The 14,762-nt window shown below is 37.9% G+C and overlaps 2 protein-coding genes across 2 annotated transcripts; one reads left to right on the top strand and one right to left on the bottom strand.

Moving 5' to 3' along the window:
* Window positions 1–2,272: 2,272 nt before the first annotated feature.
* LOC146450473 (coiled-coil domain-containing protein 43-like) lies at window positions 2,273–8,711 on the bottom strand. The gene is made up of 5 exons (XM_085100364.1): window positions 8,487–8,711; window positions 7,207–7,297; window positions 5,192–5,348; window positions 3,696–3,742; window positions 2,273–2,600 (listed from the first exon to the last, which is right to left on the bottom strand). The coding sequence occupies exons 1-5, from the start codon at window positions 8,679–8,681 to the stop codon at window positions 2,410–2,412; spliced, it is 681 nt and encodes a 226-aa protein (XP_084956490.1). The 5' UTR covers window positions 8,682–8,711; the 3' UTR covers window positions 2,273–2,409.
* A 3,250-nt stretch (window positions 8,712–11,961) lies between these two features.
* LOC146450472 (protein IMPACT-B-like) lies at window positions 11,962–14,412 on the top strand. The gene is made up of 2 exons (XM_085100360.1): window positions 11,962–12,557; window positions 13,342–14,412. The coding sequence occupies exons 1-2, from the start codon at window positions 12,158–12,160 to the stop codon at window positions 13,941–13,943; spliced, it is 1,002 nt and encodes a 333-aa protein (XP_084956486.1). The 5' UTR covers window positions 11,962–12,157; the 3' UTR covers window positions 13,944–14,412.
* The last annotated feature ends 350 nt before the right edge of the window (window positions 14,413–14,762 follow it).

Below are 14,762 nucleotides of genomic sequence, written 5' to 3'. Positions count from 1 at the left end.
ACCAGACCTTAGTCTGGAATTGGGTGTCATTTTCACAAGTTAAATGGGGCTGGAAGGTCTACAAAACGCCTGCTCACATGTTTGATCGTATATTGGCAGCAGGTTAACATGATTTTGGAGGTAGGGAAAATCAAAATTGTTGGTTCTGAAAAACATGTATGGTAAGGGTTCAAGAAGGGCACCACACACACCCAAGGTAAAGAAACACTCACAAAAATGAAATCCATTTAATAATCCTTAGAAGTCTTGGAACTGCCCCTAGAAATGTCTCTTAACATTTCAGGACCTACTCTTTAATGAAGAATAAACTTTTATTTTTTGACTGCATGTAAGGAACGTTATTAAATTTTATTTAACACAGGAACCTGTTAAATCCAGCCACTAACTCAACAAGCCACAAACAACTGGCTATATTGACAGGGTTAGTCAGGGGGGTTTCAACAAAGAAAATGACTGCATGAATTTATAGCATCATTCCCAGTTAGCCTTTGAGCAGAGTCATAGATTTCAGGGTATTTCTGTGCAAGTATATGTTTTTGGCAACAGGGTGATAATTTGTGAGGTGGTGAACAGAGCTTGCCAGCAAGAGGAATAGTCCTTTGTATGGCTATACACTGTATATTACAAGAAGCAAACCAAGATTGATTAAAAACACAAGGCTCCTTCATTTACTAGCATTTTGTCAAGCCAAAAATTACAGCTACCTCGTTCCCAGGGTTCTCTCATACTTGGACCCCAGGGAATAATGTTGAACTAACAGACCAAAAGAGATGGCTATGCTAATAGGATGGCTGTCAGTCATGGATTTAACAAACATAGAGACCTGTCATATATTTCCATTGGTGGATCTAGCCTGGGAGGGGAGGGTGGGTCAAAGATACTGCCTGGCATCAGCTATGTAGGTATGTCCTCCACCGAGGGGTAGGTTTTTCTTTTATCAGATTTAACCTAAAAGTGGACCAGATTTGAACCATTATGGTCTTTAGCCTGAAGAGGGATATGGAATCTGAGGACGAGTATGAAAGTGGGTATTAAAAAACTATATATTTAGTCTGAAATAGGGGCACACCCCCTCCCCCCCCCAAAAAAAAAAAAATTGTGGAGAATCCTCACCCTTCCACCAGAGGGGGTGGGCCTGGGAGGTACATGTAGCTTCCCCCTTGTTGCCAGAGAAACTGCAGCAAACCTTTTCAATCTGTGGCCCCATTTTTTCTCCCCTTCTTCCTGCTCCAAAAATGACCCCGTGTTAATTTAATTTTTTATTTTAGTATTTTAATCTTATTAGCCTTAATTTTATGAATTTTAATACATTTATAAGTGGTGAGTAAAAAATAAATTAAATATGCTCTGTCAAAACACTTCCCCCATGCATATATTTTATTAACGTTATAACCTGAGATCCTTTCTGGGCTCCGCCACCTTACAAGAATTTCTGGATCTCCACCTCATCTGAATTCTGGCAAAGGTTCTATATAATAAATATTTGAAAATAAAAGGCAGTACTTAAAAAATGGCCTGCATGTAAACTTGTCTTGAGATCACTTCATGAAGCCTAGTGCCTTGGATTAGAAAACAGTGGAAATTAAATCCCTTTGTGGAATCTTTTTCAAGTGGTGAGATGTTAAATTTTGTCATGCAACTTAAGGTTGGTGAGTCACGTGACTTCACACTCATTATAATTTATATCTAACAATTAGATTATGAGCTTGAGATTTCTATCGCGTAATCAGCTATCAGGCATAGAAATCGAGAGCAAGTAATCTAATTGTTTTAGCATAAATCTACTAGTCGTTCAAAACTAAACAAGTAAATTATCCATATCCTCATCGCAGACACTTCGAAAATGAGAGGAAGCAGCGGCCATTTTGTTGAAAACCACTACTCACTATCTATAACAGAATAGATAGCGCGTAGCGTAGCCAATCAGAGAACGGCATTCATGATAGAACACTAGTAGATTTATACTAAATTATGTTATTTCAAAGCCACAAAAAAGCCTTGGCTGATCAGGCTTTAAAGACATTATTGAGGGAGAGAAGTGGAATGGAGGCATTTCTGCAATCAACGTCTGCATTTTTCTTAAAAAAAAAAAAAATGAAGTCAGTTATATGTATGTGTTGTAGGTTAAAACGAATCCCAGGTTAAAATGATTTCAACCTAGGTTGATTTGTATTTTCCTTTGTTAAGGTTGGGTAATTTACATCTGAAGCAAAGGAAAATACAAATCAACCTAGGTTGAAATCATTTTAACCTGGGATGCATTTTAACCTACAACGTATGCGTGCATTTTGCCTTTGCATGTCTCAGTTGATCAAAATGATCATTCTAGTAACATACACTGTATGTCTATTTCCCTGGGTTGACACAACAACTTCTTGCATTCTGCAGAAGAATTAAGTCAGAGTATGATCATCTTGTTCTTCTTTCTCCTTTTTGTGTTCTTTTCTTTTCCTTCTCCTTTCTTTCTTCAGCCTTCTGTTTCTGCTTTTCCTTTGCCTCTTTTATTTGTTGTTTCTTCTGCTCACTTTCCTGCTTCATTTTATCCCGCTTGCCTTTTTCTCGGTCAGCCACTGATTGAGTATTAATATTTTTAAACATCCCTGAAAATAAAATGACCTTTTTGAGCACACTATGTCCTTAAGTTTTCTTCTGGCATTCACAGAATTGGTAATTATTATTGCTTATTTAGAGGGTAAAAGCTGAATAAATTATTCAATCTACTCTGACCAACTAAATCCTTTACAATCTGTACTAATGTAGACAGTAAGTCAACCATCTTGACAGTGAGTCAGTCAGGGAGTTAACCAGCCAGCAAGTTGGAGAGCCAGCTGGTCAGTAAATACGCCAGACAGTCAGTCAGTTAGAGGGCCAGTTCGTCAGCATAGCCTTGCTTCATCAGAGTGGAGATTGTTAGTTTAACATGAGGTTACTCAACTAGATTCAATTGCTTGATTCATTTGATAAACCAAACAGTAAACATAAATTCTGATCATTTAATAGCTATCATGAATAAAAGCCTCACAAATATACACTACCCAAATCTAACATTCTAACATTTCTGTAATAACAAGATATATTAGCCCTCTTGAATATCAGCCCATGGGCTACCCTGCTAGCAGAGTGTTTCTTTCTGGCAATTTTTTTACTAGTAGCATGTCTGAAGTTATTCGTGTCTCTGGTATTTTGCGTAGTTGGTTTGTTTAGCCATCTATGTGAGATGTGAATGACTTTGTACATGCTAAAAAACTTGCCAGAAAGAAACTCCTTGTTGATAGGGTAGCCCATGGGAGGTTAGCTGCTTAACTAAAAGCTGTTATTTGAGTGTTCCAAGTTGTAGGAAAAGGGTAAAACCCAAAACGTTTTAAATTGTTGGGTAAACACCAAAGAAAATTATCTTCACCTAAAATATATCAACCTTAAAAAAATCCTTGAGAATGAGCAAAAAATTATAAGCCCATGACTCGTAATAATTATTATAATTATTATTCAAGTACAGCTGCACAGTCAAAATAATTGACTGTATAACATCCATTCCGATTAGGCTTTCATGTACATGTACTAAACAGTAAAATAACTGTTTCTCTTGCTCTTATTTTCAATCACACACCACTTTTTGATATTAGGTGGAGCATCTCATTGTGTAGATGGAACCACTCAGTCTACATTAGAAACAGAAAATCTATCATTAAACCTACCTGAATCTTTATCTGTAGAAGCAGCTGATTCCTCATCACTATCACAAGTAAGCAAGAGTTAAAGAACCTTTTAGCAATTTACTGCTAATAATAATTATTAATAAAAATTAATTAAATAATAGTTATTATTAATGATCATAAATAATAAATATTTATTATAATGCTACAAAGTGTTCATGACAAGAACTGCAACTTGAAAGGCTTGGGGCATACATGAAATGTATTTACATTCGGCGGAACTAAGCTGTAAGTGGCAAGACAAAGAATGTAAATATCATTTTTCCAGTTGGTATGAACAATCGCGTGTTAGAATGATGTTAATTGAGTCTTTTGTTGTGTATATAAGGGTTTGTCGGTTGTAATTTACTCATCTCAGCTTTCAAACAAGTTTTCAAACTTTAGTTTTCAGGAGAACGGAATTTTGACACTGAAGCCTTGTTAAATATCTGTATTATTCCTATATATGTATTGGAATTTTTAGTAGTCTGTTAGTTTACATGTACCTCTAACCCCTGGAGGTTTGTGTGGCTGCATTTGGTCGGGGAATACGTTCCCATTTTTCCCACTGGGTTTTTGGGTTTTTGTATCAGGCACTACACACATGTTTAGCCTGAGATGTATGCTTTTGATCTTAATTTGTTTCTTGTCATGTTTTTAGTACAGCTGTATCTATTTAATTTGTTTTTATGCATGAGGACAGCATTATACACTCGGGCTAATAGTTCGAGCTACATACCCACTCCTGTGGTTGAGTTGTGATTATAAATAGGAACAGTAAAAACCCGTGAGTAAGAACCTGTATATTTTTTAATGTTAGCCTGACAGCAGGTTCTTACATAAATGTAGTAACTTATTTTAACAGAAGGTTCTTAAACAGATTATTTTGTTCTTGTAACAAAATAGTCTAGTGGTTGGAGGAAAAAATAAATGTAATAGATTAAGAACCTGATTTAGGTTGAAGGCTTAACAGCTAAATTAGGCATTTTTATCCTAACAGGCTCTTAAAATTAAGGTTCTTACTCGCGATATTTACTGTAACTGAACTACACATGTCACGCTTTTTAGATCACTTTTCAATGTTTGGGCTCAGATTTGTTAGATTTTTTACACATGGCCCTGACTATTCCATCAGGAAATCTTCATTTGAACTATGATATTTTCAATTTTTTGCGGTTAGTGTACAGTGTGTACTAAAGGAAAAAAATCCATTGATATGGCCAAATTTCCATTTTTTAACACAAAACAAAGTGCAAAGCAGGAGATCCGGCCCCGGTTGTTCAAAGAGTGGATAACTTTATCTAGTGGATAAGTCGCTATCCAGCAAATAAAATGTATTAGTTTGAGTACATTTTATATGCTGGATAGCGATTTATCCACTGGATAACAATATCCGCTCTTTGAACAACCGGGCACTGGTGTTTTGTATGTGACTCTAACTTTTGAGTCTGTGTCATAGCTATGAAAAAAGGGACTAAACACTCTAGTAAAAAGGATATCAAAGTTCTTCATCTGATTCATGACCATACTGAGCCACAAGCAGTTTCTTAACATGACCATCGGAGTTTTCTTGCGCTTGTTTAACTGCAGACACTGTTGAAGCCTGCTTTTCCATGATTTCAGCAAGTTTACTTTGTTTCTCTGCTGCTTTTTGTTCTGGAAAAGAAGCAAACAGTAGTTTAGTAAACTTTCACTATAAGTGAGTATACACGTAACTGTCATTGAAAAGATGCTGTAAGCATGTAATATGAAGCTTAAGCAACACCTCTCAACTCACAATAAACCAAGTATCAAGTCACAAAAGGAAAAGTTGGACTTCTTGCAATTCTATCTTCAATCCAAGAATAACAAAGTCACAAAAAAAACAACAAAGCAACAGCAATGTTTGGTGCTTTACACATTAATATCAGACAAGTCCAGTAGTCCAACAGTAAAGTACAAGTGAACCAAATTTCACAGCAGAAAAAAAGGGAAAGGGGCTGGGAGTAAGGCCATTGGCCAAAAATAATATTAATTTAAGAAAAATGTTAGCTTTTTTTCTGGTTTTCTAGAATTACCCTGACTTTAATTTTGGCAATAATTACAGCCAATGTCAGTTCATTCAAGAAACCATTATGATAGTGTAAGGTCCATTTTCCCCTCCCCCATCCTGGGTAATTTTGAAGAAGAGCTCCCCAAACCGACTGTCGGTAAATTGTCGGCCGACAGTGGACCGACAGCTAACCGACAGTTTACCAACAGGCTACCGACAGGCTACCGACAGATCAATTCCACCGTACAATATAAGTGAGATTATAAGTCTACTTGAACAGTCCACGAACCGAACTTAGTTTATGGTATCTAAGCTTACGTTTTATGTTACAAACAAAACACTGTTCCGTATTACTCGATCAAAATAAGCTGTAAAATTAAAAATATACATACATTCAGTAGTTAAAGAGAATCGAATAAGAGAAATGTCCATTTCGAAATAATTTTCTTTGAACTTATCCACTCTTCCCTCTAAAACTTCACTCATTTTCTCATCAATAAGCGTAGTTAAAAGCGTTTTGGAATCGCCCTATAATGCTTTGCGCTCCTCTGTCTGTAAGTGTGTCATGTATGTCCACATAAAGTTTGTCTTTACTAACGGTGACATTTTCATCACTCTCTTGTAACAGGTTGCGGTGGCATGGTGTCACTCAGACTACTGGCTTTGAGTGAAAGGTTTAGTCTGCCCAGAATTGAGTTCAGATTATGATAATACTGTTAAAAACGAGATGAAACATTAATGTTCCAAAGTGACCGAGTTGTAAACTTTTAGACGATACAAAACTTACCTTACCCAGCAACGATCACACACAAGCAGAAACACAAGTAAATTAAGCGAATCTAATCCAATTCCTTTTATTTCTTTGATAATGCATTTATTTTAATGTATTTTCAACCTAAATCCTACCGACAACTCACTGACAGATCACCAACAGTCGGTCGACAATCTGTTGATAAACTGTCGGCCGACTGTTGGCCGTTTGTCGGCCGACTATCGGTCGCTTGTCGGCTGACTGTTGGCCGATTGTCGGTCGACAGTCGGCCGACAGTCGGTTTGGGGAGCTCTTCTTCAAAATTACCGAAATTTGGTATATTTTTTTATGGAAAACCACAAATCAGCCTAAAACCTTATGCGCCCAACTCCTCAACTGATGCTAGTCTTGTCCAGCACAGCTGGACAAAATATTCATCTTACGTGTCCCTAGACAGAACTGGCCTCTAAAAATACAGTAAACACCCACATAAAAGAACAAGTGAATTAAGAACCTCCAGGCTGAAATTCGTCATTTTAGACACATGTTATATAAGAACCTTACAATAAATATATGATGACTTATTCAGGCTGACCTTGAAAAAGGTAGGTTCTTTAAATGTGGCTGTTTTAACTGTATCTTATGAACCACATGCCTCGACTAGAAGCACCTAATTTGAAAACCCTGTTCTTGGTAGTTGGCAAGCCATAATATGTATTAACTTAATTTACCTTTCATTTGCTCTCTTTGATGAATCACCTCTGCCCTTGATGATTTCCATCTGTCGATAACTTCATTGCACAAATCATCTAAAGGATAATCCTGTCATGTAAAGTACAACACATAAGTTGTACGTAATAAAGATCACGAAAGAAGGGACAAACAGTAAGAAATATGGGACCTACAAGCACAGGGACACAGGAAATCCCAGGGAGTAGAGTGGTACCCCCTGGGATTTCCTGTGTCTGGGATTTGTGTAGTCTCACAATAAAGAGTGATTATCAGTTGTATATCAGGCCAGATTTGATGAGTTCGCTGCAAAAGGGGCATAAAAATTGTGTATATTGCAGCTGCTTTGGCTAAAAAGTCAGAAAAACACTCCAAACTTACCAAGTTTTAACATGCACTGTGGATTTGGTGGACTTGTAACAGAGGAGGAGGGCCACAGGTTTAAATTCATCAGTGTTTATAACTGTAATGTGTTTTTACCCTTGTTACATGTAAATAAAGTTACTGTACTTCAATCTGCTGCTGCAACCTCATTAGCCCATGAATTCGAATTGGATAGTCTTCTTTTTTTTTTTTCAGGGTCTTTTTCAGGTTATCAATTCAGATGGTGCAGAGCAAGAAAAAGGGGGAAGAATCCTTTCCCTTCTGTTCCTGCTCTTAATACCCCCCCCCCCCCTTCCCCCTTTGTTCAGTATCATAAGTTTTGGGGAGACCTGTACAATACAGGGCCACAACTGAGGCAGCTCACCAGTCCCTGTCAGAGTTTAAAGAACGAGTAACTGGCTATAATTCAGTGGTTCGGTGACCTTGATGACTCGATGGCTCGCCAGTCGTGGCCAGAATTTAAAGAAGGAGTAAGGTTATAATTTAGCGGCTTGGCAGCTCGCCAGTTGCAGTAAGGAGGTTGTGTACAGAAGGATACTGACGATCCGCCGAGCGGCTTGGATAATACTTGTTCTATTTCACTGGCTAGCCACCTAACCACTTGAATTCATAATGGTGAAAAAGTGGCCCTGTATTCTATAGTTTAGCCATTATTTGTGCTCTTTCGTAATATCTGAAAATCAATATCCTTATTTACTTGGCAAAGCTCACCAAGGGTACTTGTAAGCGCTTTTTAAGACACAATGCAGTGCATGCATGGTTGCCTTTAAATGTTTTAAAAATGAATACCTGGTACGGCTTAAATCAAACGTTACGTCTTTTATAAGCTTTACGGTAGGCCCAAGTTTACTGAAAATTGTTTTTGTAACACGTGTACAAACATTTAAAAAAAATTTACCGTCATTCCTTCCAGAATGCCAATGAGGGCGTCTTTTCGTTCTTCTTCGGTTTCTTCCGAATCCAAAACTCCCGTGACATAACTTCCAAACACATCTTCATCGAGCCCTAGCTTTCTCAAACGAGAACTAAGCCAACCCTCAAATTCCTCTGTGCATTCGTTTGAGATCGTATCACTCGACGTGCCGTCCGCCATCTTGGATCTTGTCTCTGTCAAATACCGCTGCCCGGTTGACATTACCGATGCAGTGGCAATTTTTTGGACGTTAGGGGAGGGGATGGAACGTGAAGGGAAGCAAAAAAAAAAACAAAAGAAAACAAAAAACGAAACACGAACACAACAACAACAACATCAAAAACTTTTATTCCGCTGTTTATTGTAAGAATTCAATAAGTTTGCTGGCAATCCCTAAGTTCTGTGATTTGTTATCATATGATCTTTGTCAGTGTCTCCAGTCACTTGTGGGGTGGGCTTTTGTCAGAAATATCCAGTACTTTGAATATACATAGAACTGAATTCAAGGAAATGTATGGGAATACTGAAAGGTTGATATTATCATGAAATTTTGCAAGGATTCTTTTTAATAACATTTTTACCAAACATTATCTAATTCATTTTTATCCAGTAAATATGTCAGTATTGCAAGGATTAAATATATTACAATAGATTTAATTCAAAATAAACTTAACTCAATTGCCATGTTTTACTTTACAATACACAGCTTCCTTGTCAATCAGGATGTGATTGTAATCCCTCAAATTTAGAGCCGCCATAAAAGTACTGCATTTCAGAGCGACCTTAAATTGCCTCTGATCCTATCCCTTAATTTTATTTAACTTTGCAGAAAGTTGTATCTTAACATGCTGATCATAGTTCCATTTTAAAAATGGACATCACACAGCTCATTTCTGTGTGTTATGTGAGAGTACGTTTTCAAAGTTTTAGTTATTATAAATAGCATTGCTCCATCTGTGTTTAGTGTACATGCAGGTTTTCCCATCTCAACTTGAACACCATTTCTAATTCCACCTGCTCTGCTACTGTATAGTTTGACCACATTATACAAGTGGAACAAAATTAATTGGAATCATCACCAAAACGGTACAAGCAATATTAACTTAGATTTTCAAGTGTTGTTTTTGCTGGTGTTGCTGTCGTGGTTTCTTAATCCTTCAAGCCGTAACAGTGATCAGCATCAAATTTCTCCCGGTAATATCAATGCTTATTCAATCCATGAGGTCATGAGAACAAATGATATGATCACACAAGGTGAATTTTCTTCATATTGTAATAACTTCTCCCCAGTATGTTTATAAGAAAAGTATGGAGAGAAGATAGGAGAATTTGTTCTTTGATATTAAGGGTTAAAGGGTTGAGTATTATTATTGCCAATTCCAGATTCAAAAAGTCCTATTACATTTTTGTAAGTTAACATGTTTCCTAACTATGATCTACGATTGGAAGAACAATAATTTTAGATGCAGTTAATCGCAATTTAACTAAGTTAACAACAAAGAAAACCTGGCATTCATTGAGCGGTCAGCAGTTTTGGTAGGTAGCGCATGCGCAGAGCACTCCTTTGTAGTGGCGTTTAAGCGTGGCCGTTCGTAGCGGTTTTGTGGAGTTTTCTAGTTGGATTGTCTCAGTTTTCTACCCCTCCCTCCCTCTCCCCTTCTTTCTCCTTTTCCAATGCTTACGCAGTGTGACTGGTGTCCGGATGACTAGGTGTGGGGGCTCATGGCTGGGTTGTGGGGATTGCCAGCCATAGGAGCGTATTACTGTCTAGGGGCTGGCTGGTCACAGTGGAGGCCCCTGGGACTTTCCGGGCACCCTTCTTCCACTCAGCTTAATGCAGTTGTAATAACTATAATAACAAAACAAGAAACAAACAATGTTTATGATACATCGTAACTTAGAAGGGCTTTGTGAATGCCGACCTGCAGTGCTCAAGATCTAGTTGCTGGCCTAATGCATGTAGCTAGTGACAGGAACATATACCCTTTTGAAATAGATATATGGCAGTCCTTTTTTTTCAAATTGAACTCCATTTGCAAGTGGTCTTCCCTTGTAGGCAGCGAGATGAGATCTTCCTGTAACCCATGGTGATCTATGTGTGTTTGGATTGGCCAGTATATAATGGTGGCATCAGCAAAGAGCCTAATGTCTGAGCTCAAGTCCTTGACAATGTCACTGATGTTCAGGATCCTGTTAAATGGTGGGCCCCAATACATAGCCTTGTGGCAAGTGTGACAAGCGATAGCAGTTGTTTCAACTACAAGTTGTTTTTCTAACAGGCAGTTAGATAATGTCGTACGTCAGTTCACAAACATCGTGTCGTGTTTTACAGCATCTCAGTGACTTGCCAGTCATCCTGTGGTAATGGTTTAAAGAACAAGAAAGGTGTATATGTTTGAGGACCTCTTTTAGTGACTCAGCAGCTCACCAGTCACAGTTACACTGTAGTATTTAAAAAACAAGAAAGGTATACGTCTTAGTGGCTAAGATATTGGCAAAGTGGCTGTTAGCAAAATGACTCATAAGCCAAACCACCAGTTACCATGACGAGGCCTTGCAGGGGGATGAAAACTTTGAATCCAGTTCAGCATGGGACTTTAATGTCGTTAAGTACTGGGCTTGCTATTTCAACAGCCTCTCAAACATTTTTGTCAATTTATATTCACCTCCTCCTTTTTCCTTGATTTCTCTGGCTGTGCATCTCTAGTCAGTTTGCTAAGACCATGCCAGCTTTACTATTCTTTTTCACTGCATATTCCGACCTTTTACACACGTACACTGTAAGCTCACCTCTTGTCAAATAAAATGACAAGAGGTAGAAATGCTGTCTTGGTTTGTTATGGCGTTAGCCAAAAACTTGAACCGTTTTAAGCTACAGATCTCGCTACATCAGTGCCCGGTCCTCTGTTTCAGGGGTCGTCAGCTGAAAAATGAACGTCTTTAGACATCTTCCAGCGTTTAACCTCTTGCGTTTGCAAGCACCCAGACCCAAGCGGAAGCATCGCATCCCAAACCCAACAAGAAAATCCACAGTGGGATAAAAACCACGTAATACGAAGAAGTGATGATATTCTCAAGTCTGCAGCACAGTACAATGATAAAACTAAGCTTGGAAGCTACCATGAACAAGAACCAGAATTTTCTCGCGATGCTGAAGCGGTTCGGGTCGACGCCATCTTTGATATGTCGGCAGATCCGAAGAAGAATGAAGAAAATCACAAAACAGTCAAAGATTAGAAAAGGGATAAAAATGATGAACCAAAACCAGTCCGTTTCTCTATCCAGGCGAATGACCAGAAAGATAAGAAACAGCAGAACTACGCTCCAAACTCCCAAGACTCTGTAGAAAGGAGTATTCGCCATGTTTTTCGATTTGGAAAACACCAGTATTTAGAGGATACATTTTGAGACGTTTGTCATGAAGGGCACTAGAGACACCGCTGGTTAACTGCACCGATGCTACTCAGAGAGGGAGTCGCCACGTAAGAAACAGCTGATATATTCCGCTAAAATGTGACGGTTCAATCAGTTTCGTGATCATTTGTGAAGTGTAAATAATTTAGCAAAGGTAACGACAGTCGATCATCAATCCTCGATCAACATAAATGTTTAATTTTCGCAAAAAGGACCGCAGTTCAATTGCGTAAGAGATCAAGATGGAGAACTTAACGGAACAGATAGAGGAAATTGAGGCGCTCTCTGCCATATACGGTCACGATTTTCTAGTCGTTGACGAAGCGAGCAAGATCTACGAGATCCGAGTTACCAACGAAAGCGATTCTTGGTGGTCCGCTACACTGCAAGTCCTTTTACCTCCGGAATATCCGGCCAGTGTCCCTCCAGTTTTTGAAATCCATTCAGCGTGGATGTACGAAGCTGAATTGTTTGAAGTGTCAGACTTGCTGTATACAATTTATCGCGAGCATCAAGGCGAGATCGTGCTGTATCATTGGGTGGAAGCCCTAAGGGCATTTATCGACAAAAAGTTCACAGATCAAACACAAAATGAAATTGCACATGTACAATCACACAGTGATCTTGGTATTATCGACTTAGGTAAGAACTTTGATTTCATTTTTGTACCATTGTAAAAGTTTGTGAAAGGGGATTTCTGTTTAATGAATGCACAAACGTGAGGAATAATATGGTAATTTCTGGACTTTGGTTGATGAACAACACAGGTAGTTTGGGATGATGCAATTTTGTTTCAATGTCCATTATTTATATTGTAATAATTATTGCCAAATGATCAATTAAATGATCAATTTAAGGCTCGGATGTTCTTACAAACCACTCCGAACCACTGGAACAGCAAACTGAAACTAACTAAGGGGCTGTTATTATGGAGGGAGGAAGATCCCAGAAGGCAGTTTACATGCAAAAAGTTATACTTGGCCCTAGTACTCCTAGTGCTAGGATCTTCCTAGCTTAGAGATAGGAGGATCCTAGCACAATGTAAACTACCTTCGCATGGAACATCCTAATACTGGGAACAAAAAAGAACAAACATGGTCGCAGCCAGGTATTAAGCTGCTAAAGGCTGGCAATAAAATTATTTTATTTTTCCTCTTTTCTTTCTCCCCTTGGTAACACAAAGTTGCTTTGCCTTCTAGGATCTTCCTGGTGCTAGGTCTTCCTCCCTCCATGTAAACAGCCCCTAAACCTAATTAGGCCAACATTAAATACAGTGTCTGCCTAAACTTTGGATTAACCTCTTGGACTAGTCAGGGATCCAGAGGGTTGGTCTTTAATAAACCCATAGTTGCAGTAATGCATGTTACTCGTAAAATAGTTTGTTTGGAAACTTATGTTATTGTTGTATTTTTGCTGCTTTCCTCAGGTAAGGAAGAAAATTTAGCTGAAAAAGTTTTAACAGATGCTAAAGAAGATGAATATGTAGATGAAGTATCAGAAATACTTGACGATGATTTGGAATCTTTAACCGTGTGTGAAGTTGATACTTTGAAGCTGCTTCAAAGTACACAGTCAGATGAAAGGCCAAAGATTATTCACGGTGAACCTTTCACAGATAGAAAAAGTACTTTTCAAGCTCACCTTGCACACGTGGCAACTCAAGAACAAGTTAAACAAGTTCTGGATGAACTTAAGGAAAACAGGAAAATAAACAATGCTACCCACAATGTAATGGCCTATAGAATTTATTGTGAAGATCGTAACTCTTTTCTTCAAGATTGTGATGATGATGGAGAAGCAATGGCTGGCTCAAGGTTGCTTCATCTTTTACAAATTCTTCAAGGAAGGAACATTGTTGTCATAGTAACACGGTGGTATGGAGGTATTCTATTGGGTCCTGACAGATTCAAACATTACAACAATTGTGCAAGGGACGTGATGAAACTTGCAGGACTTGTGGACAATAGTCCCAGTGATTTGAAGGAATCTAGGAGTAAAAGCCGCCTTAAGATTGGAAAGAAACATTAATATTATGTTAATTCTAGTGTTTCAAATCATTCTTTGTAGACTCTTGGTTTCCCTTTGAGGGCAAATTAGTGACCAGCATTTAATTTCTTCTTACAATATCACTACTACGCTAAACTTGCAGCTTATGAGAATAGAGAAAATGATCGCCAAAGAATAACTGATAAAATGTCTTGATGAAGCAAACTCTCCCACCTATAAATTTTATAATTGTTACAAGAAGTTTTTGTATGTATAGTAGGAAGAATATGCATTTTGACATTAGGGCTGTTAGATGTTTAAAAATGGGTTAATTATAATGAAAGAATAATAAACAATTATTCCACGAGGGCATGTTTGATGCAAGATGATAAATTGCCAACGAGGCACATAGCGCCGAGTTCACTATAATCATCTCATATCCAACAAGCGTGAGTGGAATGATTGTTTTATTAAAAAAAATCAAGAAATATTGCTGATTTCACTTTAGAAGTTTTTAATTATACTTCATTATTTTTAAATTATTTGTAAAAGAACTGAGGAAGAGGGTGATTGGTTTGGGGGTGGGGAGGGGTTTTTACTGGGGTACCATGTGAGCTTTTTCAATGAAAAATTTCAAAACTGAATAACCTAAACACTAGAACAGGCAAAATTGGTCAATTATCGTAATAAACCTTTTCGCTTTTGCCGCATGTACCTTTACATAATTCTGTAAGCCTTACTAATAAAAGTTAAAATCGTTCATGTATAAAAGTTTACGTACTTTTCTTTTTTCATATTCAGTTATAATAGTGGCTAAAATAACGTCATTTGTAGCAATCAATGCAATACAATCATCAAAGA

Source organism: Pavona decussata, unplaced genomic scaffold (assembly GCF_977016875.1).
Source record: "Pavona decussata unplaced genomic scaffold, jaPavDecu1.1 SCAFFOLD_464, whole genome shotgun sequence".
In the NCBI taxonomy this organism is placed as follows: Eukaryota; Metazoa; Cnidaria; class Anthozoa; order Scleractinia; family Agariciidae; genus Pavona; species Pavona decussata.
This window is presented reverse-complemented; position numbering and strand designations above follow the sequence as displayed.

What these genes read in the sequence shown, in the direction of transcription:
- LOC146450473 (XM_085100364.1), bottom strand. Translation starts at nt 8,681, where the DNA reads ATGGCGGACGGCACGTCGAGTGATACGATCTCAAACGAATGCACAGAG. An exon ending in TCAAAGAGAGCAAATGAAAG is followed by an intron (nt 5,349 to 7,206) that starts GTAAATTAAGTT and finishes CTTCTTTTCCAG; the next exon opens with AACAAAAAGCAGCAGAGAAA. An exon ending in GAATCAGATGAAGAACTTTG is followed by an intron (nt 3,743 to 5,191) that starts ATATCCTTTTTA and finishes ACTCTTGCTTAC; the next exon opens with TTGTGATAGTGATGAGGAAT.
- LOC146450472 (XM_085100360.1), top strand. Translation starts at nt 12,158, where the DNA reads ATGGAGAACTTAACGGAACAGATAGAGGAAATTGAGGCGCTCTCTGCC. An exon ending in TCTTGGTATTATCGACTTAG is followed by an intron (nt 12,558 to 13,341) that starts GTAAGAACTTTG and finishes TGCTTTCCTCAG; the next exon opens with GTAAGGAAGAAAATTTAGCT.